This window comes from Oncorhynchus nerka, linkage group LG22 (genome assembly GCF_034236695.1).
Source record: "Oncorhynchus nerka isolate Pitt River linkage group LG22, Oner_Uvic_2.0, whole genome shotgun sequence".
NCBI classification, from domain to species: domain Eukaryota; kingdom Metazoa; phylum Chordata; class Actinopteri; order Salmoniformes; family Salmonidae; genus Oncorhynchus; species Oncorhynchus nerka.
In genome coordinates, this window is record NC_088417.1 from 19,160,504 (window position 1) to 19,182,394 (window position 21,891).

Below are 21,891 nucleotides of genomic sequence, written 5' to 3' on the forward strand. Positions count from 1 at the left end.
TGCAGGAAGTGGCGCGGCCAGCCAGATGTGCCTAGGATGGTTGATCTGCCTCCAACCCGACTGTGTCTCCACAAACCCACATTCTATTCTATAGGCGTGGACCGCTTTGGACCGTATATCATCAAGATTGGCAGGAGAAATGAAAAGAGATGGGGCATCATCTTTAAGTGCATGACCACCCGAGCTGTACATGTGGATCTACTGACGAACATGGATTCCGATTAGTTCCTAATGGCGTTGACGCTTCATCGCTCCAATAGGAAAGCCCTTTAAGATCCTGTCCGACCGAAGAACAAATTTCAACAGAAGGTAGCGAGAGCTACAGGAGGCCTTCATGACTCTCCACTCACAGCTCCAGTTAGCCAGTCAGAAGATTCGCATCGCCTTCAATCCACGAAGTGCACCACACTTTGGATGATGCTGGGAGAGGGAGATCAGATCCATCAAGACTGCCCTGCAAACCACCCTTGGTGCACAGACCATCTCTGATTAGGTGCTGAGGACTGTCCTAATCGAAATAGAAGGGATCTTGAACTCCAAGCCCTTGGGATATGTGTCGTCGGACATTGCAGATCCGGATCCAATCACTCCTAAAGTCGCAAAAGATGGAGACACAGCCAGGTTCTAGCCAACCATTTCTGGAAGTGCTTCACATAGAACTAGTTACCTGCACTTCAAGGCCACCATAAGTGGCACAGGAATCAGGAAGACCTTGTAGATGGGACCGTTGTGATGATTGTGAATGATCAGTCTCCTTTTGGCAAGTTGGAGCTGTCAAGTCAGTTATCCCTGGAACAGACAGGAAAGTGAGGACAGCAGAGATCCAAGTCAAGGACAGAACATACGTCAGGCCTGTTGCTTGGCTCATCCCGCTGCCCGCCATTCCTCGAGAAGCAACTGACCCTTAGTTGGCTTGTCAGTTGAAGCAAATATGTACAACACATTTGGAGGCGACTAAAATGTAGTGGTGATCCTAACTGACCTAAGACAGGGAATTTTTAAATGTCAGGAATTGTGAAAAACTGAGTTTAAATGTATTTGGGTAAGGTGTATGTAAACTTCCCACTTCAACTGCATGTAAAATTTGTGTTAAACTTTTAAACTTGCTAGCTAGCTCGTGTACTCCCGCAAGCATCGTCATACATTATCATCATCGTCACCATGCAGTCTTATAATGTGTAGATATTTCGAACATTGCTTTATTGTCCTTTGTGCATCTAGCATGCGTTTAGTTGTTGATGTGGAAATATGATTTTTTTTTCCCATACTGTGCGATAGCCTAAGTTCTCCTTTCTTTCCAGAACCATAATTAGAATCAGAGAGAGTGGTGTTGTGTGTGTGTGGAGCTTAATTAACCCCTTGAACTGGAACTACTGCTTCCTCGTGTTCTGAAGGACATCCTGTCGCCACCGGCCTAAAACCTTTAACCTCTAAGTTTAGCCCTTTTTATTGCTCCTTCAAATTCATAAACAACCCATATTTTTCAATAGTGCCCAATGTAAAAACATAATATTCCACAAATGACAGGTAATGTATCAACATTTTTGCTTTTTATAATAATGTCTTTAAAGGGTCATTAGTTTCTAGGGCACAGCATTGTGCTTCAAAACTGGCTAGAATTCAGAGGCTTTATCTCAATCCATTAAAGCATCTGCTTTTCTGGTGCTCCTAAATGTAGTTGTGCTACCCTGGTTGTAGTGCCTTTCTTTGCTGGGAGAGTGAACGCAAACAAACCACTTGACCCCAAAAAGCCTAGGCCCCGGCCATGATGTTCCTTTCAACACTGATTAACACTCCTGTAGAAAGGAACAGCTGTTGCCAATAGATGTTCTTGTGTGTAGCGGTTCCTGTGAGCTTCAGAAATAGGCCATGGGTTTGTATTAAACAGCATCATGTTGATACATCTCTGTAGACTGAGGCTGGTCAGGATCAGTAGTGTTGTTGCATTAACTGAATAAAGCAACAAAAACAACCGACACACAAACCACAGTGCATGGTGATATACTTTTAAAAAATCCTTATTGATGCCTTCAAGCGTCTGTCAAATTACATCAAACTGTGACTTCAATGATACCCAAAATAAAACAAATTCAATAACCTGAACATACGCTTCAGTTTTAAACGAGTCATTGGTGTTACAAAAGTTTTCCAAACGGTCTTCATTAAAGTTATATCCAGCTTTCTCTGGTCATTAAGGATGACAAACAGCCTGTGTGTGTGTGTACTTGTTACACCAGCAACAAGACACATTTATCGGCTCCCATCTGCTGGATTATCGTGTATTGAAGTAGTCCGTCTGTCTGCCTGTGTGTGTTCTGTGAGTCACAGCAGGGCTTGTACCCATTGACAGTTCAGAGGAGAGGAGCGAAAGTCAGGTAGGACCTCTGCCACTCTGCGTCTCAGCTTCTCCCTCCTGGTTTCCCTCTCTCTCTCTCCTCACGCAGCCACCCTGGATACCGTCTCCAGGCCTGGAAACAACTCCGCACCGCCCGCCTGGGGCGGAGAAGAGAGGAACACACACACGACAGTGAGGGAACAGAGGGAAGCAGACAGAACAACTTAGAAAAAGCCCTTACAACAACCAGAACTTATACAGTAACAAAGTGAGCTAGTACATATGGAGCATGTCTGCATCTTATACAGCAGGGGTAAGGTCTGAGACAGGGGTAAAGGCTTCTAGGACAGGTGTTATTGGTAAAGGAAGTAAGGCCCAGGTAAACACACCCACCTATCACTGTGTCCCTGAGCCTGCTGCTCCCGGTCCCACTCCACCATCCTCTCCTGGGTCACGTGATCTAGTAACGCCATCAGAGCCCTCCTCAGAGTGTGCATGCGCCAGAACCGGTCGGCCCGCCCCTCTACAACCATGCGGTGGTCCTTCAGCTGAGACAGAACGAGTCAGGTTTGGGATACAGTACACATCATGGACAGACTGTCCATCTCATTGAGACAAATATACAAAAGACTATCCACCGCATCACTATTAAACAGTAATCAGTATTCAAATGTTTTGTGTGTTGGAAAAAAGACAGTGGCCATTTGTATGTGTTTCTACTTGTGCATGTGAGAGTTTGTGTTTGTACGTGTTCATGCCCTAACCCTTTTCCTGTTGCCCAGGCTCCTCCGTAGCAGGATATGTTGATGCAGTTGTTTGGCAGAGGCCCATTTCTGAGCCAGGGACTCGCCTGTTACTTGCTGCCAGGACAGGATGCACCGTTTCAGGAGAGACTGCCTGTGATGAGCCCTGGCCAGCTGGAGGGGAATTAAAATAATACTGTGTACTCATCCACACATATTCACGTGTCAGGTAACACACAATGGCATGGTATAAAGGATTAAGGCATCTCCTTGCCAAGTGGTGAAAATATATTTAAGCAATAAGGACAGATGGTTTGTGATATATGGCCAATATACCACGGCTAAGGTGTTCTACGATACAGCTCTTAGCCGTGGTATATTAGCCATATATCACAAACCCCCGAGGTGCCTTAGTGCTATTATAAACTGGTTTCCAACGTAATTAGAGCAGTAAAACTAAATGTTTTGTCATACCCGTGGTATACGGTCTGATATACCACGGCTGTCAGCCAATCAGCATTCAGGGCTTGAACCACCCAGTTTATAATATAAATTTGACCCTAGATGCTATACTGCATTCTTTTCAAACTCATGGTCTTTAAAGAAGTTAGGACTTTGACCACTAGTAAATAAAGATAGTTGTCAAGGTATGCTGTTGGGAGTCAAGGTATGCTGGTGGGAGGCAAGGTATGCTGTTGGGAGTCAAGGTAAACCAGTAGCAGAATAGAACATGAGACATTGAACAAGCTGTTCAGCTGCTCAAGGTTCCATACAGTAGATTGGCACATGCTGCTGTGATGTCACACAATCTATTTTCACTTCCCTGTCCATCAATCTGTCCAATCATTCCTCTCCTATAACCTCTCTCATCTCACTCCCTCTCTTCCTGTAGCTCTCTACTTTAACCTCTCACTTCCTCTCTCGCCTCCTCTAGACTCTCACATCCTCTCTCTTCCCCTAGCCTCTCACTCTAGCCTCTCTCCTCCTCTCGCTTCTCTCTAGCCTCTCACTTCCTCTCTAGCCTCTCACTTCCTCTCTAGCCTCTCACCTCCTCTCTAGCCTCTCACCTCCTCTCTCTAGCCTCTCACCTCCTCTCTCTAGCCTCTCACCTCCTCTCTAGCCTCTCACCTCCTCTCTAGCCTCTCACCTCCTCTCTAGCCTCTCTAGGCTCTCTAGCCCCTCACCTCCTCTAGCCCCTCACCTCCTCTAGCCCCTCACTTCCTCTAGCCCCTCACTTCCTCTAGCCCCTCACTTCCTCTTGTCCCTCACTTCCTCTTGTCCCTCACTTCCTCTTGTCCCTCACTTCCTCTAGCCTCTCTCTCTCTAGCATTGTTCCATCTCTCTGCCAGTACAATTTGTCCCGCGGGTTCTGACAGGTGGTCAAGCAGGTGCTCATACCAACAGCATCCTGTAAACATCATTACAGCTCTGACCGTGATGTCTGGGATTAGGGTGTGTGTCTAGGTGTTTGTGTGCTCGGTTTACGCTTTAGATACAGAGTGTATGTGTGTGTTGAGGGAAAGAGTATTTTTCTTCTGTCTGTGTATTTGAGTGTAGCTGTGAATACATTAGTTCTGCTGTGTATGATTGGCTGTCCTGAGCTGTGTGACTCTACAGGAGAGAGTGTGAGTGTGTTGACAGTCTCTCTGTGCAGACTCTGATTGGCCAAGGCTGATGGCACTGGTGATTACCTGAGTGTTGGCTTGGCTCATGGCGACTCTGCGCTTCCATGGCGCCATGCCTCGCCGTAGTAACAGAGTTCTATGGTAGTGTTGCTGGGCCTGGGTCTGGAGCTGCTGCTCTCGCTCAAACCTCCTCTGGTTCTCCTGCTCCCTCTGAATACATACACATAGTTATAGACACACACACACACACACAACTTGTATTTATTGCTTTAATCTATAGCTTTTGTTTTATGTTTGGACTTCAGCTGTCCTAAGATCAGAGCTAGGAGCCACATTTCAAAAGCTTCGCCCATCTAAATTAGATCTGAAGACCATGCCTTGACAGTGTGATGTAAGGCGAACATTATCACCCACGGCATTGAACAACCATTGCATCATTGCTTTGAACAGCTGCCATCATCACTTGTACAGATGTGAGAGTCTCTTTTGTGAAATTCCAACTGCAATAAACCTGGACAGGAAAGAATGGACAATGTGTATACGGTATTTATATTACATATATAATTCTGTTTTGTATAGGTGTTGATGACATCTATTTTTCTGTATGGTCCCTGTGATGGAAATCTGGGTCCGTGGGTATCAAGTGTCAGAGTAGGAGGGGTGATCTAAGAGCAGCTTCCCCCTGTCCATGTAATCATATTAATTGATCCCAAGTCAGCACTCCTACTCTAAAATGCGTAATACATATGGCCCCTGAAGTCCTAAATATACACTCTTAGTGAACTGACAGATTTTCTTTCAAATATGAAATGAAAGTTGTCCCCAGGACAGTTTTCCTGTAAACATTGCATCACCTCTCTCTCTTGTCTCTTCTCCTCCCTTCTCCTTTCAGCTGCTCTATGTTTCTGCTCCTCCTCCTCCTCTGCTGCTTTCAGCTGGGAAGCCCCACTGCTTCTTGACACAATGCCTACTTAACCCGGAAGCCAGCCGCACCAATGTGTCAGAGGAAACACTGTACACCTGGCAACCGTGTCAGCGTGCACTGTGCCCGGCCCGCCACATGAGTCGCTAATGCGCAATGGGACAAGCACATCCCTCCCCTAACCCGAAAGACAATGGGCCAATCTCGGTTACAGCCGGCTGCGAAAGAGCCTGGACTCGAACCCAGAATCTCTAGTGGCACAGCTAGCCAGTCCCTCCAGGACTCCGCGATTGTGCGATCGCATAATTCAAGCAAAAATCAACCAATCAGCGCATATTATGCAAGAGCTTGCAATTTTGACCAATTCCCACATTTTTAGCGCATAAAAAGGTCCAATCAAAAGCAGGTTCGTAATTTTGACCAAATCCTGCACTGTTACCGTGGAAAATGGCCCAATCCAACCACACGTCAACAACGTTTTCCCCCCCTGGCCTGTCAGCGTATTCACGTGCGAAGATGATGGCTGATTGTTGATGGCTGACAGGCAGTACAATGAACAGAAATCAATCTCATTTGCCAACAAAAAAACAGCTAATGACCGTGCAAAACTTTTTCCAAATGTTTTTGGAAACAAGAGAAAGTCAACAATCAAATCAGCAAAGCAGCGGCAGATCACCATGACTGAAGTGGTAGCAGGGAAGACTGTAGGAAGCACTGAAAGTATCAAGGTGAGTGCGTTTTACTCCGCTAACCTTGGCTTTAGTAGGGTGGTCGGCACTCTGCTCTCCCCAGTCTAACCTTGGCTTTAGTAGGGTGGTCGGCACTCTGCTCTCCCCAGTCTAACCTTGGCTTTAGTAGGGTGGTCGGCACTCTGCTCTCCCCAGTCTAACCTTGGCTTTAGTAGGGTGGTCGGCACTCTGCTCTCCCCAGTCTAACCTTGGCTTTAGTAGGGTGGTCGGCACTCTGCTCTCCCCAGTCTAACCTTGGCTTTAGTAGGGTGGTCGGCACTCTGCTCTCCCCAGTCTAACCTTGGCTCTAGTAGGGTGGTCGGCACTCTGCTCTCCCCAGTCTAACCTTGGCTTTAGTAGGGTGGTCGGCACTCTGCTCTCCCAGTCTAACCTTGGCTTTAGTAGGGTGGTCGGCACTCTGCTCCCCCCAGTCTAACCTTGGCTTTAGTAGGGTGGTCGGCACTCTGCTCTCCCCAGTCTAACCTTGGCTTTAGTAGGGTGGTCGGCACTTTGCTCTCCCCAGTCTAACCTTGGCTTTAGTAGGGTGGTCGGCACTCTGCTCTCCCAGTCTAACCTTGGCTTTAGTAGGGTGGTCGGCACTCTGTTCTCCCCAGTCTGTCTATAGAGAGCACTGCTCAAAGCACTGAGTGCAATTTGTCAGCATTGCCGTTTTAAACTCTGTAAAACGTAATATGGATCACGAAAGCGCAATCTTTCTGGAGAAATTGAATAATAATCAACCACAACTCTATTTTGTTTTCTGTCCTTTATCTCCCTTACGACCTTTCAGAAAAAAATCACAATCAAGAATTGAACACAACTTATTAGAAAGAAATATCAATCCTCAAATTGAAAGTGATTGATCAGCTTTGAATCTATTTGGGTTTTTTAAGAGAGAGAGAGAGAGAGAGAATGGGAAGTGCATCTCGTGTTGATAGCAAGCCCCAAGCCTGATGGAGAGGAGAGGTGTGTGTGAGTGGATTATGACAGAGCTGTTTGTTCAGGAAAATAAACTAAATTGAGCACTTTAGATGTTTAATTGTTTTTGTATTATGTATTCTGCTTAAAATCATCCTAAAACTGAGCACATATGACTTATTGCTTTATATGAAATTAACGTGAAAAAAACATTGCAAAATGTGTCACAGAATTTCAGAAAATCTGCCGTAAAAATCAAGCATTTTTGGCTGCAGAAATCACACAAAAATGTCACGAAATCCTGGAGGGACTGGCTAGCCCTGCGATGCAGTGCCTTAGACCACTGTGCCACTCGGGAGGCCCAGCAGAAACACACATCATTAGATATTCACTCTCTAATATAGATCTACTCAATTCCCAACTTCCCAGACTGACCCAACTAGCCCTGCACACAGGGGACATTCTAAGGACTTGTTTTTGTTTAAAGGGAGAGTACAAGAAGAGGATATCTCAATAGTGATCAACGGACCAACTTTTAATGAGTGAATCCTTCAGCAGACACATTGTCACACCTGGAATAATATGCAGGGAAATACAGTATGCAGGGAGAATAACACTTTTATTATCATAGTACATTTGAAATTAGCCTGGGTTTTATTCTGAGGGAGGTGTGATACGTCATTTCCCGGTCACAATTTGTGGACTTGTTTACGTGCTGCTGCGCGGTTTGTTGCTAATGTTACTTTGCTACCTGCCAACTTTACGGATTTTACTTTTTAATTACTGTTTTATATATATATATTTTTTAATTCCCCTTGCTCGACTTTCTTCATTCAACTTTTTCACCCCGGACCCTTTATCTGGACATGGTTCTACGAGCCGAAGCTAAGTAGTAACCTTAACATTGCCTTCTAATTGCAGTCACTGTACTCATAATATACAGGAGAACGACCGCCTTATTTTGAGGATAGCCGTGCTGCAAGCCCAGCTTCAGACGCAATCGTTAGGCAAGGGTAATTTCAGTGTAGGAAAGGATGAAACAGCGTCTGTGCAGATAGTAGTATAAATCCCCTCACACAGTCCACGCAGCCGGACAATTTTCTCATGGCTTCTGGAAGGAAATGCTGTAGGAATGTTCAACCGGTGTCGCTCATTCAGCCGACAAACTTTCAACCAATTCTCCCCATTAAGCAACGAGTCAGAGTCAGAGGCCGAGCCTTCTCTGGTCTCTCCTCCACCCGTTACGGGGTCTGAGATGCAGAAGCCTCCCACCTTTAGCGCTGACAAATTGAAAACCCTAGTCATTGACATCTTCATTACCCGCAGTATTGGACTTAAAAATGGTTATCCAGCGATCAAACACTGTTTACCAGGGGGTAGGTCTACCTACGTTAAGGCTAATCTGTTTACCAGGGGGCAGGTCTACCTACGTTAAGGCTAATCTGTTTACCAGGGGGCAGGTCTACCTACGTTAAGGCTAATCTGTTTACCAGGGGGCAGGTCTACCTACGTTAAGGCTAATCTGTTTACCAGGGGGCAGGTCTACCTACGTTAAGGCTAATCTGAAGATGGTGCTGGCTAAAGCTAAAACTGGCGAGTGTAGAATATATAGGAATATTGTTATCCACATCGGCACCAACGATGTTAGGATGAAACCCTCTTTCTCTTGGCCCTCTTTCTGGGACTCATCCGCAAACAGGACCAAGCCTGGCCTGCTGAGGAGTGACGGACTCCACCCTAGAGCACTGTCTAACTTCTCTAGCTCCACAATGAGATAGCCAGTCTGTCAGCTTAGTGGAGTCTGCCACTAGCACAGTCAGTGTAGTCAGCTCAGCTATCCTCATGGAGACCGTGTCTGTGCCTCGATCTAGGTTGAGAAAAACTAAACATGGCGGTGTTCACCTAAGCAATCTCACTGGAATAAAGACCTCCATTCCTGTCATTATTGAAAGAGATTGTGATATCAGACCACCATTATTACGTTTGCAATAGCAACAAATAATCTGCTCAGACCCCAACCAAGGATCATCAAAAGCCATGCTATAGGTTATTGAACAACCCAAAGATTCCTAGATGCCCTTCCAGACTCACTCCACCTACCCAAGGACGTCAGAGTACAAAAATCAGTTAAATACCTAACTGAGGAACTAAATTTACCCAAAATGCAGTCACACCCCTAAAAACAAAACACATTTGTCATTAGAAACTAGCTCCCTGGTATACAGAAAATACCTGAGCCCTGAAGCAAGCTTCCAGAAAATTGGAACGGAAATGGCGCCACACCAAACTGGAAGTCTTCCGACTAGCTTGGAAAGACAGTACCGTGCAGTATCGAAGAGCCCTCACTGCTGCTCAATCATCCTATTTTTCCAACTTAATTGAGGAGAATAAGAACAATCCCAAATGTATTTGATACTGTCGCAAAGCTAACTAAAAAGCTGCATTCCCCAAGAGAGGATGGCTTTCATTTCAGCAGTGATACATTCAAGAACTTCTTTGACGAAAAGATCATTAGAAAGCAAATTACGGACTTCTCTTTAAATCTGCGTATTTCTCCAAAGCTCAGTTGTCCTGAGTCTGCACAACACTGCCAGGACCTAGAATCAAGGGAGACACTCAAGTTTTTTAATACTATATCTCTTGACACATCGATGAAAATAGTCATGGCCTCAAAACCTTCAAGCTGCATACTGGACCCTATTCCAACTAAACTACTGAAAGAGCTGCTTCCTGTGCTTGGCCTTCCTATGTTGAACATAATAAATGGCTCCCTATCCACCGGATGTGTACCAAACTCACTAAAAGTGGCAGTAATAAAGCCTCTCTTGAAAAATCCAAACCTTGACCCAGAAAATATAAAAAACTATTGGCCGATATCGAATCTCCCATTCCTCTCAAAACACTTTGAAAAAGCTGTTGCACAGCAACTCACTGCCTTCCCGAAAACAAACAATGTATACGAAATGCTTCAGTCTGGTTTTAGACCCCATTATAGCACTGAGACTGCAGTCGTGAAGGTGGTAAATTATATTTTAAAGGTGTCAGACCAAGGCTCTGCATCTGTCCTCGTGCTTCTAGACCTTAGTGCTGCTTTTGACACCGTCGATCACCACATTCTTTTGGAGAGACTGGAAACCCAAATTGGTCTACACGGACAAGTTCTGGCCTGGTTTAGATCTTATCTGTTGGAAAGATATCAGATTGTCTCTGTGGATGGTTTGTCCTCTGACAAATCAACTGTACATTTCGGTGTTCCTCGGGGTTCCGTTATAGGACGACTATTGTTTTCACTATATATTTTACATCTTAGTGATGTCATTCGGAAACATAATGTTAACTTTCACTGCTATTTGGACGATACACAGCTGTACATTTCAATGAAACATGGTGAAGCCCTAAAATTACCCTCCCTGGAAGCCTTTGTTTCAAACATAAGGAAGTGGATGGCATCAAATGTTTTACTTTTCAACTCGGACAAAACAGAGATGCTAGTTACTCTGGACCCTGATCTCTCTTTGGACAAACATATCAAGACTGTTTCAAGGACATTTTTTTTCCATCTATGTAACGTGGCAAAAATCAGAAACTTTCTTTCCAAAAATGATGCAGAAAAATGTATACATGCTTTTGTCACTTCTAGATTAGACTACTACAATGCTCTACTTTCAGGCTACCCAGATAAAGCACAAAATAAACTTTAGTTAGTGCTAAACATGGCTGCTAGAAACTTGACTACACTGGCTTCCTGTCAAGGCTAGGGCTGATATCAAGGTTTTACTGCTAACCTACAAAGCATCACATGGCTTGCTCGGATCTATCTTTCCAATTTGGTCCTGCCATACAAACCTACACATACACTACAGTCACAAGACGCAGGCCTCCTAATTGTACCTTTTTCTCTGAGGACCTGAGCCCTAGGACCATGCCTCAGGACTACCTGGCCTGATGACTCCTTGCTGTCCCCAATCCACCTGGTTGTGCTGCTGCTCCAGTTTCAACTGTTCTGCCTGCGGCTATGGAACCCTGACCTGTTCATAGGGTTCCGGACGTGCTTCCTTGTCCTGGACCTGCTATTTTCGACTCTCTCTCTACCGCACCTGCTGTCTCTAACTCTGAATGATCTGAACTGACATTTACTCCTGAGGTGCTGACCAGTTGCACCCTCTACAACCACTGTGATTATTATTACTTGATCCTGCTGGTCATCTATGAACATTTGAACATCTTGGCCATGTTCTGTTATAATCTCCACCCGGCACAGCCAGAAGAGGACTGGCCACCCCTCAGTACCTGGTTCCTCTCTAGGTTTCTTCCTACGTTCCTGTCTTTCTAGGGAGTTATGCCACCATGCTTCTACATCTGCATTGCTTGCTGTTTGGGGTTTTAGGCTGGATTTCTGCATAGCACTTTGTGACATCAGCTGATTTAAAAAGGGCTTTATAAATACATTTGATTGATATTCTCAAGCAGAAGTAGTGTGTTGCTTTAATTAAACCCCCTCCTCTATATATATCCTCCACTGATGACTCCCCCACCTCAATTTTAAGGGGACTATTTGAGTTTTTTTTAAACACTCCTGCTTTATGAACCCAAAACCAAACCTTCACCAGGATAATGACTTGTCTTCAGACCTGAGCACTATTTAAAAGCCTCTTACAGACTCCAAAATTAGAAAATGCTTAGCTGCCTGCTTCAAGTCATGGATGAGTGTCCACAAGTCATGAGCTTTCGTACCAACTGTTTACTGCATACTAAGTGTTGCACTACCAATGAAAGTGTGCTGATCCCCTTGGGTCCTATGCAGACCTCTGTGACTGAAGACAGCCACTTTCATCCACAATCACGTCATTCCGTCCAAGCGGAACGGTCATTTCTATGCAGTCCCACATGGTATCGATTGGCTTGGGTCTTGAGAATACTCCAGAGGACCGTGCGTGAACAAACAGACACACCACACCCCCACACAGGCAGCCTGTGGGCCTCTCCTAAGTTCCCATGGTAATGTGAAGAGGGGCCTACCTGGGTTCTTTGTGGTCAGAGGTCATGCCTCTGGGCCCTTGGGCTGCTGGGACAGCAAACTGAGCAATCTGTGCCTCCTGCTTCAATCCCATCTCCTGCAGGCGTGCGATCTGCTCCTGCTGTTCCCGGAGGAGCCTCCTCTGCACTGTGATGGTCTGTTGCTGGCTGGCGTGGCGACGCTCAATCCGTCCTCCACGCAACTCTGCACTACGAGAACGGGGGACAGCACCTACCTACACCGCCGTCCCCACCTTCCTCACCCCTCTGTCGTGCTCGCCTCAGCTCATATATTGAACAGAACTTTATCATCCATTGTGAAATGTTGCACATCATTTAAAAAATAATTGGTAGAAGTAAAGGGTTTTCCCTAATCACTGATATATTTCAACATCTAGGTAGGAGTTTCCTAGAACACTGGAACGAATCAATTTTTTGTTGTTGAAATTTCCCCTAATCACGGATACAGGGTCATATACAGTATTTCAACTTTTCCTTTGATTGCTCACCTCCACTCGGAGCCGCGTGACGCTGTGTCACCTGCCAGGGAAGGGTGGGCTGGACCACAGCCACCAGCTGTCCGTTACCTTGACAGGAAGGAGAGGAAATTTCCCCTAATCACGGATACAGGGTCATATACAGTATTTCAACTTTTCCTTTGATTGCTCACCTCCACTCGGAGCCGCGTGACGCCGTGTCACCTGCCAGGGAAGGGTGGGCTGGACCACAGCCCCCAGCTGTCCGTTACCTTGACAGGAAGGAGAGGGGGCGGGGCCAGCAGGTCGTGACCCCACCTGACCTTTCTGCAGAGACAGTTGAGGGTCACAGGAAAATAGGATGAAGCTGATCATCCTAATTCTCTTTTCCTCTCTTCCTTAAGCTCTATTCAACTCTCTTTCTTTCTGTTAGCCCCTTCCTCTCTCTCTCTGAGGAGAAAGCGAACCTTGCAGTGTTGTGAATATCTCGTCATGTAGGGAACGTTTCTCTCCCCGGACGATAAACTCACAGTGAGAAAAGTGCTGGCCAACTCATACGAGGAGAGGAACTCTGAAACAGAATTTGTTTATTCAGGAAATAGTGATAGACTAATATATGACTTAACCAAATGAATACAAAAAGCACATTTATTGCCTCGCAGATTCATTTGACCCTTTGGAGAATTAGCTAATGTTTATTTCATAATTACACATCGTTACCACCTTCGGGACTTCAGTCTCTAATGTGACACGCTCCAGCAAATGTATATCCAATGGGCAGACAACACTGTGTGTGCAAGTATTTATCTGTCATGTTTTGTGTGTCCTCCTATGCATCTATGCCTGTGCTTTGTTTGTGTTCACTTTCTTCAGTGGCAGGGGTCCACAATTGTCACTCACCGGTTCTGTGGTCTATGATTGGTCAAAAGTCTCAGGAAGGGCTGTAATTTGCTCAGGAGCAGGTGTCTCAGGAGCCTTAAGTTTCCCAGTTGCCACAGCATTGATCAGTGAGGCAATCTTGTACCGTGTTTCTTCCTGCTGTGCAAACAGCTCCCGGCGTCCTCTCTCCGCCCGACACCACAACCGCCAATCACTCAGGCATCGCCTTAGCATACGCCTCCGGTCACTCTCCATCGCCACCTGGCAGCGTCTATGAGGGATTACAACGATAAGTGTACTAATTAGAGACAAACACCTGCTGTGACTGTGATGAGCTTGAGGGGCCAGATTTGCTAATTGTCTTCACCAGGTGTTTGCAGGCACCTATTTATTTGGCTAACTCTGCCCCCTTTGGCAGTTATATCTTGTTGGAAAATGTTATAGTTAGGGATGGAAATTTCAGGATTCTTGGTGGGCTTCCTAAGCCAGGATTCAGACATGGCTAGAACATCCGGGTTGGCGGAGTGTGCTAAAGCAGTGAATAAAACAAACTTTGGGAGGAGGCTTCTAATGTTAACATGCATGAAACCAATGCTTTTACGGTTACAGAAGTCAACAAATGAGAGCGCCTGGGGAATGAGAGTGATGCTAGGCTTAGGGTTAACCTCCACATCATGCAGGGTTAACCTCTACATCACCAGAGGAGGAGTAGGATAAGAGTACGGCCAAAGGAACTGGTCGTCTAATGCGTTCGGAACAGAGTAAAGGGGGCAGGTTTCTGGGCACGGAGGGATAGATTCAAGGCATAATGTACAGACAAGGGTATGGTAGGATGTGAGTACAGTGGAGGCAAGGCATTGAGTGACGAGGAGAGAGGTTTTGTCTCTAGAGTCACCATTTAAGCCAGGTGCGGTCACCGCATGTGTGGGGGGTGGAACAACAGGGCTAGCTAAGGCATATTGAGCAGGGCTGGAGGCTCTACAGTGAAATAAGACAAAATAAATTGTAACCAAAACAGCAATAAACAGGGCATATTGACATTAGGAAGAGGCATGTGTAGCCGAGTAATCATAGGGTCCAGTGAGTAGCTAGGCGAGCTGGAGGCATGGAGATTCAGACAGCTAGCAGGCCGGGGCTGGCAGCAGGCTAGCAGATGGGCCTCAGGGGGACGTCGCAACGGGGGAGCCTGTTGAAACCCCCTTGGACCAGTCATGATGGAACGGCGGGGCTTCGTGTTGGCAGCAAAGGGTCCAGGCCAATTGGCAAAAGAGATAATTGAAGCCCAGGGATTATCTGATGGATTTCTTTGGCTAGCCGAGAGATGGGCCAAGCTCGAGGCTAACTCCAGGCTCATTGGTGCTTACTTCGGGACAGAAACCCCCTCAGACAGTTACGTCGGTAGACCAGTCGTGATGGATCAGCGGGGCTCCGTGTCGCCAGCAAAGGGTCCAGGCCAACTGGTAATTGAAGCCCAGGAATTGCTTGATAGCTCCAGGCTAACTGGTGCTTGCTTCGGGACAGAGATGTTAGCCAGGAGCAGCCACTCAGATAGCAGCTAGCGAACTGCGATGATCCGGAGTAAAGGTTCAGAGCTTGCGGTAGGAATACAGAGATATGGTAGAGAAAAGCAGGTTATACCTTGTCGGCTCAGGCATTCCATCCAGCAACCTTTCGATTTACTGGCCCAAAGCTCCTAACCGCCAAGCTACCTCCTTACAAGCAAACATTTATTGTTACAAATCAAATTGTAAGGTTGCTACAACTAACCCGCTACTAGCCTGGTAACGTTGCGTTAACAACTGGCTGACTCACACAATGTTATCAACACCTAGTTTATAGCTACATTAAACTAAACCAAAGTTTTGGAAATACATAACGCCATCTTAACAGTTGTCAAATAACGTTACCGGTATATGCAGTTATAACAGACAGCAAGCCAGCCAGCTAAAGTTAATTATTTTAGCCTGCTAGCTAACCACCACAGTCAACATAGCTAAGTAGCTAGAACAACAAGTCTACCACAGGCAGGAACCAACAGGACACAACAACAAAAAGACAGCAGATATAAAGTAGAGAGTGCAGAGACTTACCATTTGATGGCTGAGTTAGCTACCAAAGTCAAAGAAGAGCCAAGGAGAGGCTAATCCAAAAGTGATATTGTGAGGTAAATCCACATTGAATTTAGCCAGTTTATCTCCATCACTGTTGACAGTCACACCGGTAGGAAATAGAGGTTGCAGGCTTCACATCCACACTCGGCACAGCACCTGGTTTCAGTCAGTCTCATTCCGAATCCTGCCTTCCGTTGCTTATTTTCCCCACAAACGGTATATAACAAAGTATTGAGATAAACTTTTGTTATTTACCAAATACTTATTTTCCACCAGAATTTGCAAATAAATTCATTAAAAATCCTACAATGTGATTTTCTGGATTTTTTTCCCTCATTTTGTCTGTCATAGTTAAAGTGTACCTATGATGAAAATTACAGGCCTCTCTCATCTTTTTAAGTGGGAGAAGTTGCACAATTGGTGGCTGACTAAATACTTTTTTGCCCCACTGTACATGTAGGTAGAGTTAGTTAAAGTGACAATGCATAGATGACAACAGAGAGTGGCAGTGGTGTGGAGATGGGAGGGAGGTGAGGGCAATGTGAATAGTCTGGGTAGCCATTTGACTAGATGTTCAGGAGTCTTATGGCTTGGGGGTAGAAGCTGTTTATAGAAGCCTCTTGGAACTAGACTTGGCGCTCCGGTACCGCTTGCCGTGTGGTAACAGGGAGAACAGTCTATGACAAGGGTGGCTGGAGTCTTTGACAATTTTTTAGGGCCATCCTCTGACACCGCCTGGTATAGAGGTCCTAGATGGCAGGAAGCTTGGCCCCAGTGATGTACTGGGCCGTTCACACTACCCTCTGTAGTGCCTTGCGACCGGAGGCTGAGCAGTTGCCATACCAGGCAGTGATGCAACCCGTCAGGATGCTTTCGATGGTGCAGCTGTAGAACCTTTTGAGGATCTGAGGACCCATGCCAAATCTTTTCAGTCTCCTGACGGGGAATAGGTTTTGTCGTGAGTCTGTCAGAGTCACCATTTCGTTCTTGGTCACCTTCCTGACCAAGACACTTCTCCCCCAATTGCTCAGTTTGGCCGGGGCGGCCAGGTGGTTCCAAACTTCTTCCATTTAAGAATGATGGAGGCCACTGTTTTCTTGGGGACCATCAATGCTGCAGACATTTTTTTAGCACCCTTCCCCAGATCTGTACCTCAACACAATCCTGTCTCAGAACTCTACGGACAATTCCTTTGGCCTCATGGCTTGGTTTTTGCTCTGACATTCACTGTCAACTATGGGACCTTATATAGACAGGAGTGTGCCTTTCCAAATGATCTACAATCAATTTAATTTACCACAGGTAGACTCCAATCAAGTTGTAGAAACATCTCAAGGATGATCAATGGAAACAGGATGCACATGAGCTCAATTTCGAGTCTCATAGCAAAGGGTCTGAATACTTATGTAAATATGGTATTTCTGTTTTTAATTTGTATAAATATGTAAACATTTCTAAAACCTGTTTTCACTTTGTCATTATGGGGTATTGTGTGTAGATTGATGAGTAAAAAATGTAGGGGTCTGTATAGTTTCCGAATGCACTGTAAGTTAATAAAGATGCAAAAACACAACTATGTTTGTAGTTATAGGTAACTAGATGGTTACTTATAACTAAGTTACTTATAACTAAGTCTTTGATCACACGTTGTTGTTACTTTGGTGAGTAAAAACTCATACGCACCAGGCAGGTACTGCGTTTTCACTTTTTTGAACTAAAGTGCCCTCCAAGCACACCAGGCGAACTAAATCAAGTGTGATGACTGTATTATTGGGACAGAGTCCATTCTGTGCTTACCTGTTCTGGATTTGTAGCTCCTCCTCTGTTCTCTTCACCTCCCTCTGCTCTCTCCCTGCCCATACCAGCGCCCGCCAGGCTCGCCACGCCCTCAGCTCCCTCTTCCAATCACAGAGCGCCGCTGCCTTGCCCATCCGCACCCTCCTCTCCAACAGCACACAGTACCAGCCAGAGAAGTGCCTCTGTAGACACTGAAAATATACACACACGTTTGTTTTACTACCAAACAATTGATTCCCATTCAAAATCCAATTTTCCATAACCCCTAACCCTAACTCTAAACATAACCCTAAACCTAACACATAAGACTAAAATAGACTCTTTCCTTGTGGGGACCCACAGTGGTCTGTATTTTTTATGTTTTACTATCCTTGTGAGGATTTCTGGTCCCCACAAGGATAGTAAAAACCAAAACACACACACACACACACGATGCTGTGAATGCAAACACTAAGCATACACACACACACACACACACCAACCAACAGAACCCCGCCCTTCCCCTCCACACACAGTTTACTAACCTGCAGGTTGAGCATCGGAGTCCTGGCCTCTGCCTGCTGTAGTCTGTGTGACTCTGGTCTCTCTCTGTCCTGTTGTTTCTGTGTAGTAGAGAGTGAGGGGCCTGGCTGGAGCGCCAGAGAGCTCTTATTAGCTGCAGTCTTTCTGGCAACCCTCTCCCTATGGGAGAGACATCCAGAAAGTCAGACCCACAGGACCCTGACCTAGCACTGAATAGACTGGCTTATTTTAAAGACACAACATTCTGAATGAGGTGGGTGCTTATATTTGTCCCATTTAAAAAATTGAAATGTGTTTTTTGCATATCCCACTCCCCCTGAGACACCCTCGGAGAGTGGGCTCACGGCCAGGGTCACCATATCCCACTCCCCCTGAGACACCCTCGGAGAGTGGGCTCACGGCCAGGGTCACCATATCCCACTCCCCTTGAGACACCCTCGGAGAGTGGGCTCACGGCCAGGGTCACCATATCCCACTCCCCCTGAGACACCCTCGGAGAGTGGGCTCACGGCCAGGGTCACCATATCCCACTCCCCCTGAGACACCCTCGGAGAGTGGGCTCACGGCCAGGGTCACCATATCCCACTCCCCCTGAGACACCCTCGGAGAGTGGGCTCACGGCCAGGGTCACCATATCCCACTCCCCCTGAGACACCCTCGGAGAGTGGGCTCACGGCCAGGGATCAGCCATTACTGACAACGAACCTGGAGCAATTAGGGTTAAGTGCCTTTTTCAAGGGCACATCAACAGATATTTCACCTAGGTGACTCAGGGATTCAAACCAGCGACCTTTTCGGTTACTGGCCCAACGCTCTTAACCACTAGCCTACCTACTGACCGAATAAGAGTTAATTGCAGGGGCGTAATACAAGTGATTGTACCAGTGTGTGAAGTTATTTCTTAGTTTCCATGTACCATCAAAGTTACTGTAGTCCAGGGAGACAGGCTGGGCAGGTGCCATGGCTGCTGGACTGTTCTTCTCAGGGGAGACAATCACATCCTCCTCTATCTCCAGTTCCAGACCCAACTTGCTGTTCATACAATCACTAAGAAGAGCCTGAGCTACAGGAAAAATGTCCATAACACCATTTGTAAAGGCCTGTGATACTTGTGTGTGTGTGTGTGTGTGTGTGTGTGTGTGTGTGTGTGTGTGTGTGTGTGTGTGTGTGTGTGGAGGGGGGTGAATAGCCTACCTTCCCCGTATGCTTCGTCATGATCCAGCAGCTGCTCTGTATTTTTTAGTGCCATTGTCTGGCTGCTTATCCCAGAATGGGCCTTCTTCAGGGAAAACACCTCAGTCAATGCAAAGTATGAGGGCATTTCCATTGTCTGGGGATACAAAAGTACACGTCATGAATACATATGGCCTTATAGACAGACATAGCACAATAATATCCACTGCACGCACGCACACACGCACGCACGCACGCACGCACGCACGCACACACACACACACACACACACACACACAGTCCATCTCCGTTTCAGGAGGTACAGTGAGACAAAGTAAAAGAAAGAGCTCTCACCTTCAGCCATTGGTCAATATCCCCATTACTGTGCCTCACCTGTTATTGTAGAAAATGTGTGAAGATTAGGATGATTAAGATTATATTTATCAGGCAGAGAGTTCAGAGGAGGAGCAAAGAGGGCCTATCAAAAAGAAAGTGTGGTGCTTTGTCACTTCAGCTTTAGTCATTACTATGCCCAGGCAGGCTCACAGACTGCGAGCGTGGTAAACAGGTGTCTGCAAAACCAAGAGTCCAGCCAATGCCTAATGTCTGAGGATTATTTTTAAGTAGAGCTCAGACAGTGCCTAATGTCAGCAGATTATTTCAGATGAATTTTCTATAGCAGTTGAAAAAAGTACTTATCTGACTAAGAGTGCTTCAAGTATCCCTGTGTCACCCTGATCACTACTAGCGGGTCTCAGAAAGGCCATTTAAACTTTCTAAGGGTTCTTCAGCCTTCTCTGGTCACTGAGACATATAAATCCATACGTTCTGAAGCACCACTTTATTTCTAAAGATAGCTTTGAGGTCACTTTTATTATGTACATCCTACATCGTTGTATGTACATCCTACATCGTTTTTTTCACAGTAAGGAAGTGTCTGAGCGATGGAGACAGAATGTATAGAAAAGTTATTTGCAGTCATAGACCGGTGGGGGAAATATATATTTTAATAACCTTGTATTTAACTAGTCAAGTCAGTTCAAATCAAATCAAATTTTATTTGTCACATACACATGGTTAGCAGATGTTAATGCGAGTGTAGCGAAATGCTTGTGCTTCTAGTTCCGACAATGCAGTGATAACCAACAAGTAATCTAACTAACAATTCCAAAACTACTGTCTTATACACAGTGTAAGGGGATAAAGAATATGTACATAAGGATATATGAATGAGTGATGGTACAGAGCAGCATACAGTAGATGGTATCGAGTACAGTATATACATATGAGATGAGTATGTAGACAAAGTAAACAAAGTGGCATAGTTAAAGTGGCTAGTGATACATGTATTACATAAGGATGCAGTCGATGATGTAGAGTACAGTATATACGTATGCATATGAGATGAATAATGTAGGGTAAGTAACATTATATAAGGTAGCATTGTTTAAAGTGGCTAGTGATATATTTACATCATTTCCCATCAATTCCCATTATTAAAGTGGCTGGAGTTGGGTCAGTGTCAATGACAGTGTGTTGGCAGCAGCCACTCAATGTTAGTGGTGGCTGTTTAACAGTCTGATGGCCTTGAGATAGAAGCTGTTTTTCAGTCTCTCGGTCCCAGCTTTGATGCACCTGTACTGACCTCGCCTTCTGGATGATAGCGGGGTGAACAGGCAGTGGTTCGGGTGGTTGATGTCCTTGATGATCTTTATGGCCTTCCTGTAACTTTCGGGTGGTGTAGGTGTCCTGGAGGGCAGGTAGTTTGCCCCCGGTGATGCGTTGTGCAGACCTCACTACCCTCTGGAGAGCCTTACGGTTGAGGGCGGAGCAGTTGCCGTACCAGGCGGTGATACAGCCCGCCAGGATGCTCTCCATTGTGCATCTGTAGAAGTTTGTGAGTGCTTTTGGTGACAAGCCAAATTTCTTCAGCCTCCTGAGGTTGAAGAGGCGCTGCTGCGCCTTCTTCACGACGCTGTCAGTGTGAGTGGACCAATTCAGTTTGTCTGTGATGTGTATGCCTAGGAACTTAAAACTTGCTACCCTCTCCACTACTGTTCCATCGATGTGGATAGGGGGTGTTAAGAACAAATCCGTATTTACAATGACGGCCTACCGGGGAACACTGCCTTGTTCAGGGGACTCGATCCAGCAACCTTTTTTTATACTAGCCCAACGCTCTAACCCTGTAATCAATGAATGATTTGTGCACCACTTTCTAGGTGACAGTCATCAACATTTGACTTTACCTCACACCTGTCAAAAGTACACACAATCATTAACACCTTACCTTATCTGCAGTGGGGTTTTTAGTCTCCGTGAATCTTTTCCAGCGAAACATATCACGATTATGCGAGTATGCAATTTTTTAAACCAAGAAATAGCTTGTACTATTTACCTGGCTAATACAGAAAACCTCATGTATATACCTTCATCAAAGTTATATTAACCACAACTTATAACACTAGACTTACAGAAAAAAACGTAGAAGTCACTTTTTTAAGCTAATACAAAAGTAATGTATTGCTAGTTGTACAGTTGCTGGTACTGCGACTGCTCAAAACGCTGAAAATAGAACGAGGTGCGTGGGTAATGTAGTCAATTAGCCACGTCCATCAAACGCACTGGCTGCTTGACAGTGGCATT

The 21,891-nt window shown here is 45.7% G+C and overlaps 1 protein-coding gene across 1 annotated transcript; it reads right to left on the reverse strand.

Moving 5' to 3' along the window:
• Positions 1-1,992: 1,992 nt before the first annotated feature.
• Positions 1,993-21,604, reverse strand: LOC115104497 (coiled-coil domain-containing protein 191-like; the record flags this gene model as incomplete). The annotated part of the gene is given in 17 exon segments (XM_065006791.1): positions 1,993-2,433; positions 2,436-2,493; positions 2,729-2,883; positions 3,100-3,252; positions 4,770-4,913; positions 5,558-5,670; positions 6,065-6,162; positions 12,291-12,519; positions 12,767-12,901; positions 12,958-13,090; positions 13,664-13,913; positions 17,551-17,741; positions 18,075-18,175; positions 18,989-19,135; positions 19,267-19,402; positions 19,600-19,638; positions 21,536-21,604. Coding segments are annotated over 17 exon segments (2,262 nt in total), but the record flags the coding sequence as incomplete, so codon positions are not given.
• Positions 21,605-21,891: the final 287 nt, after the last annotated feature.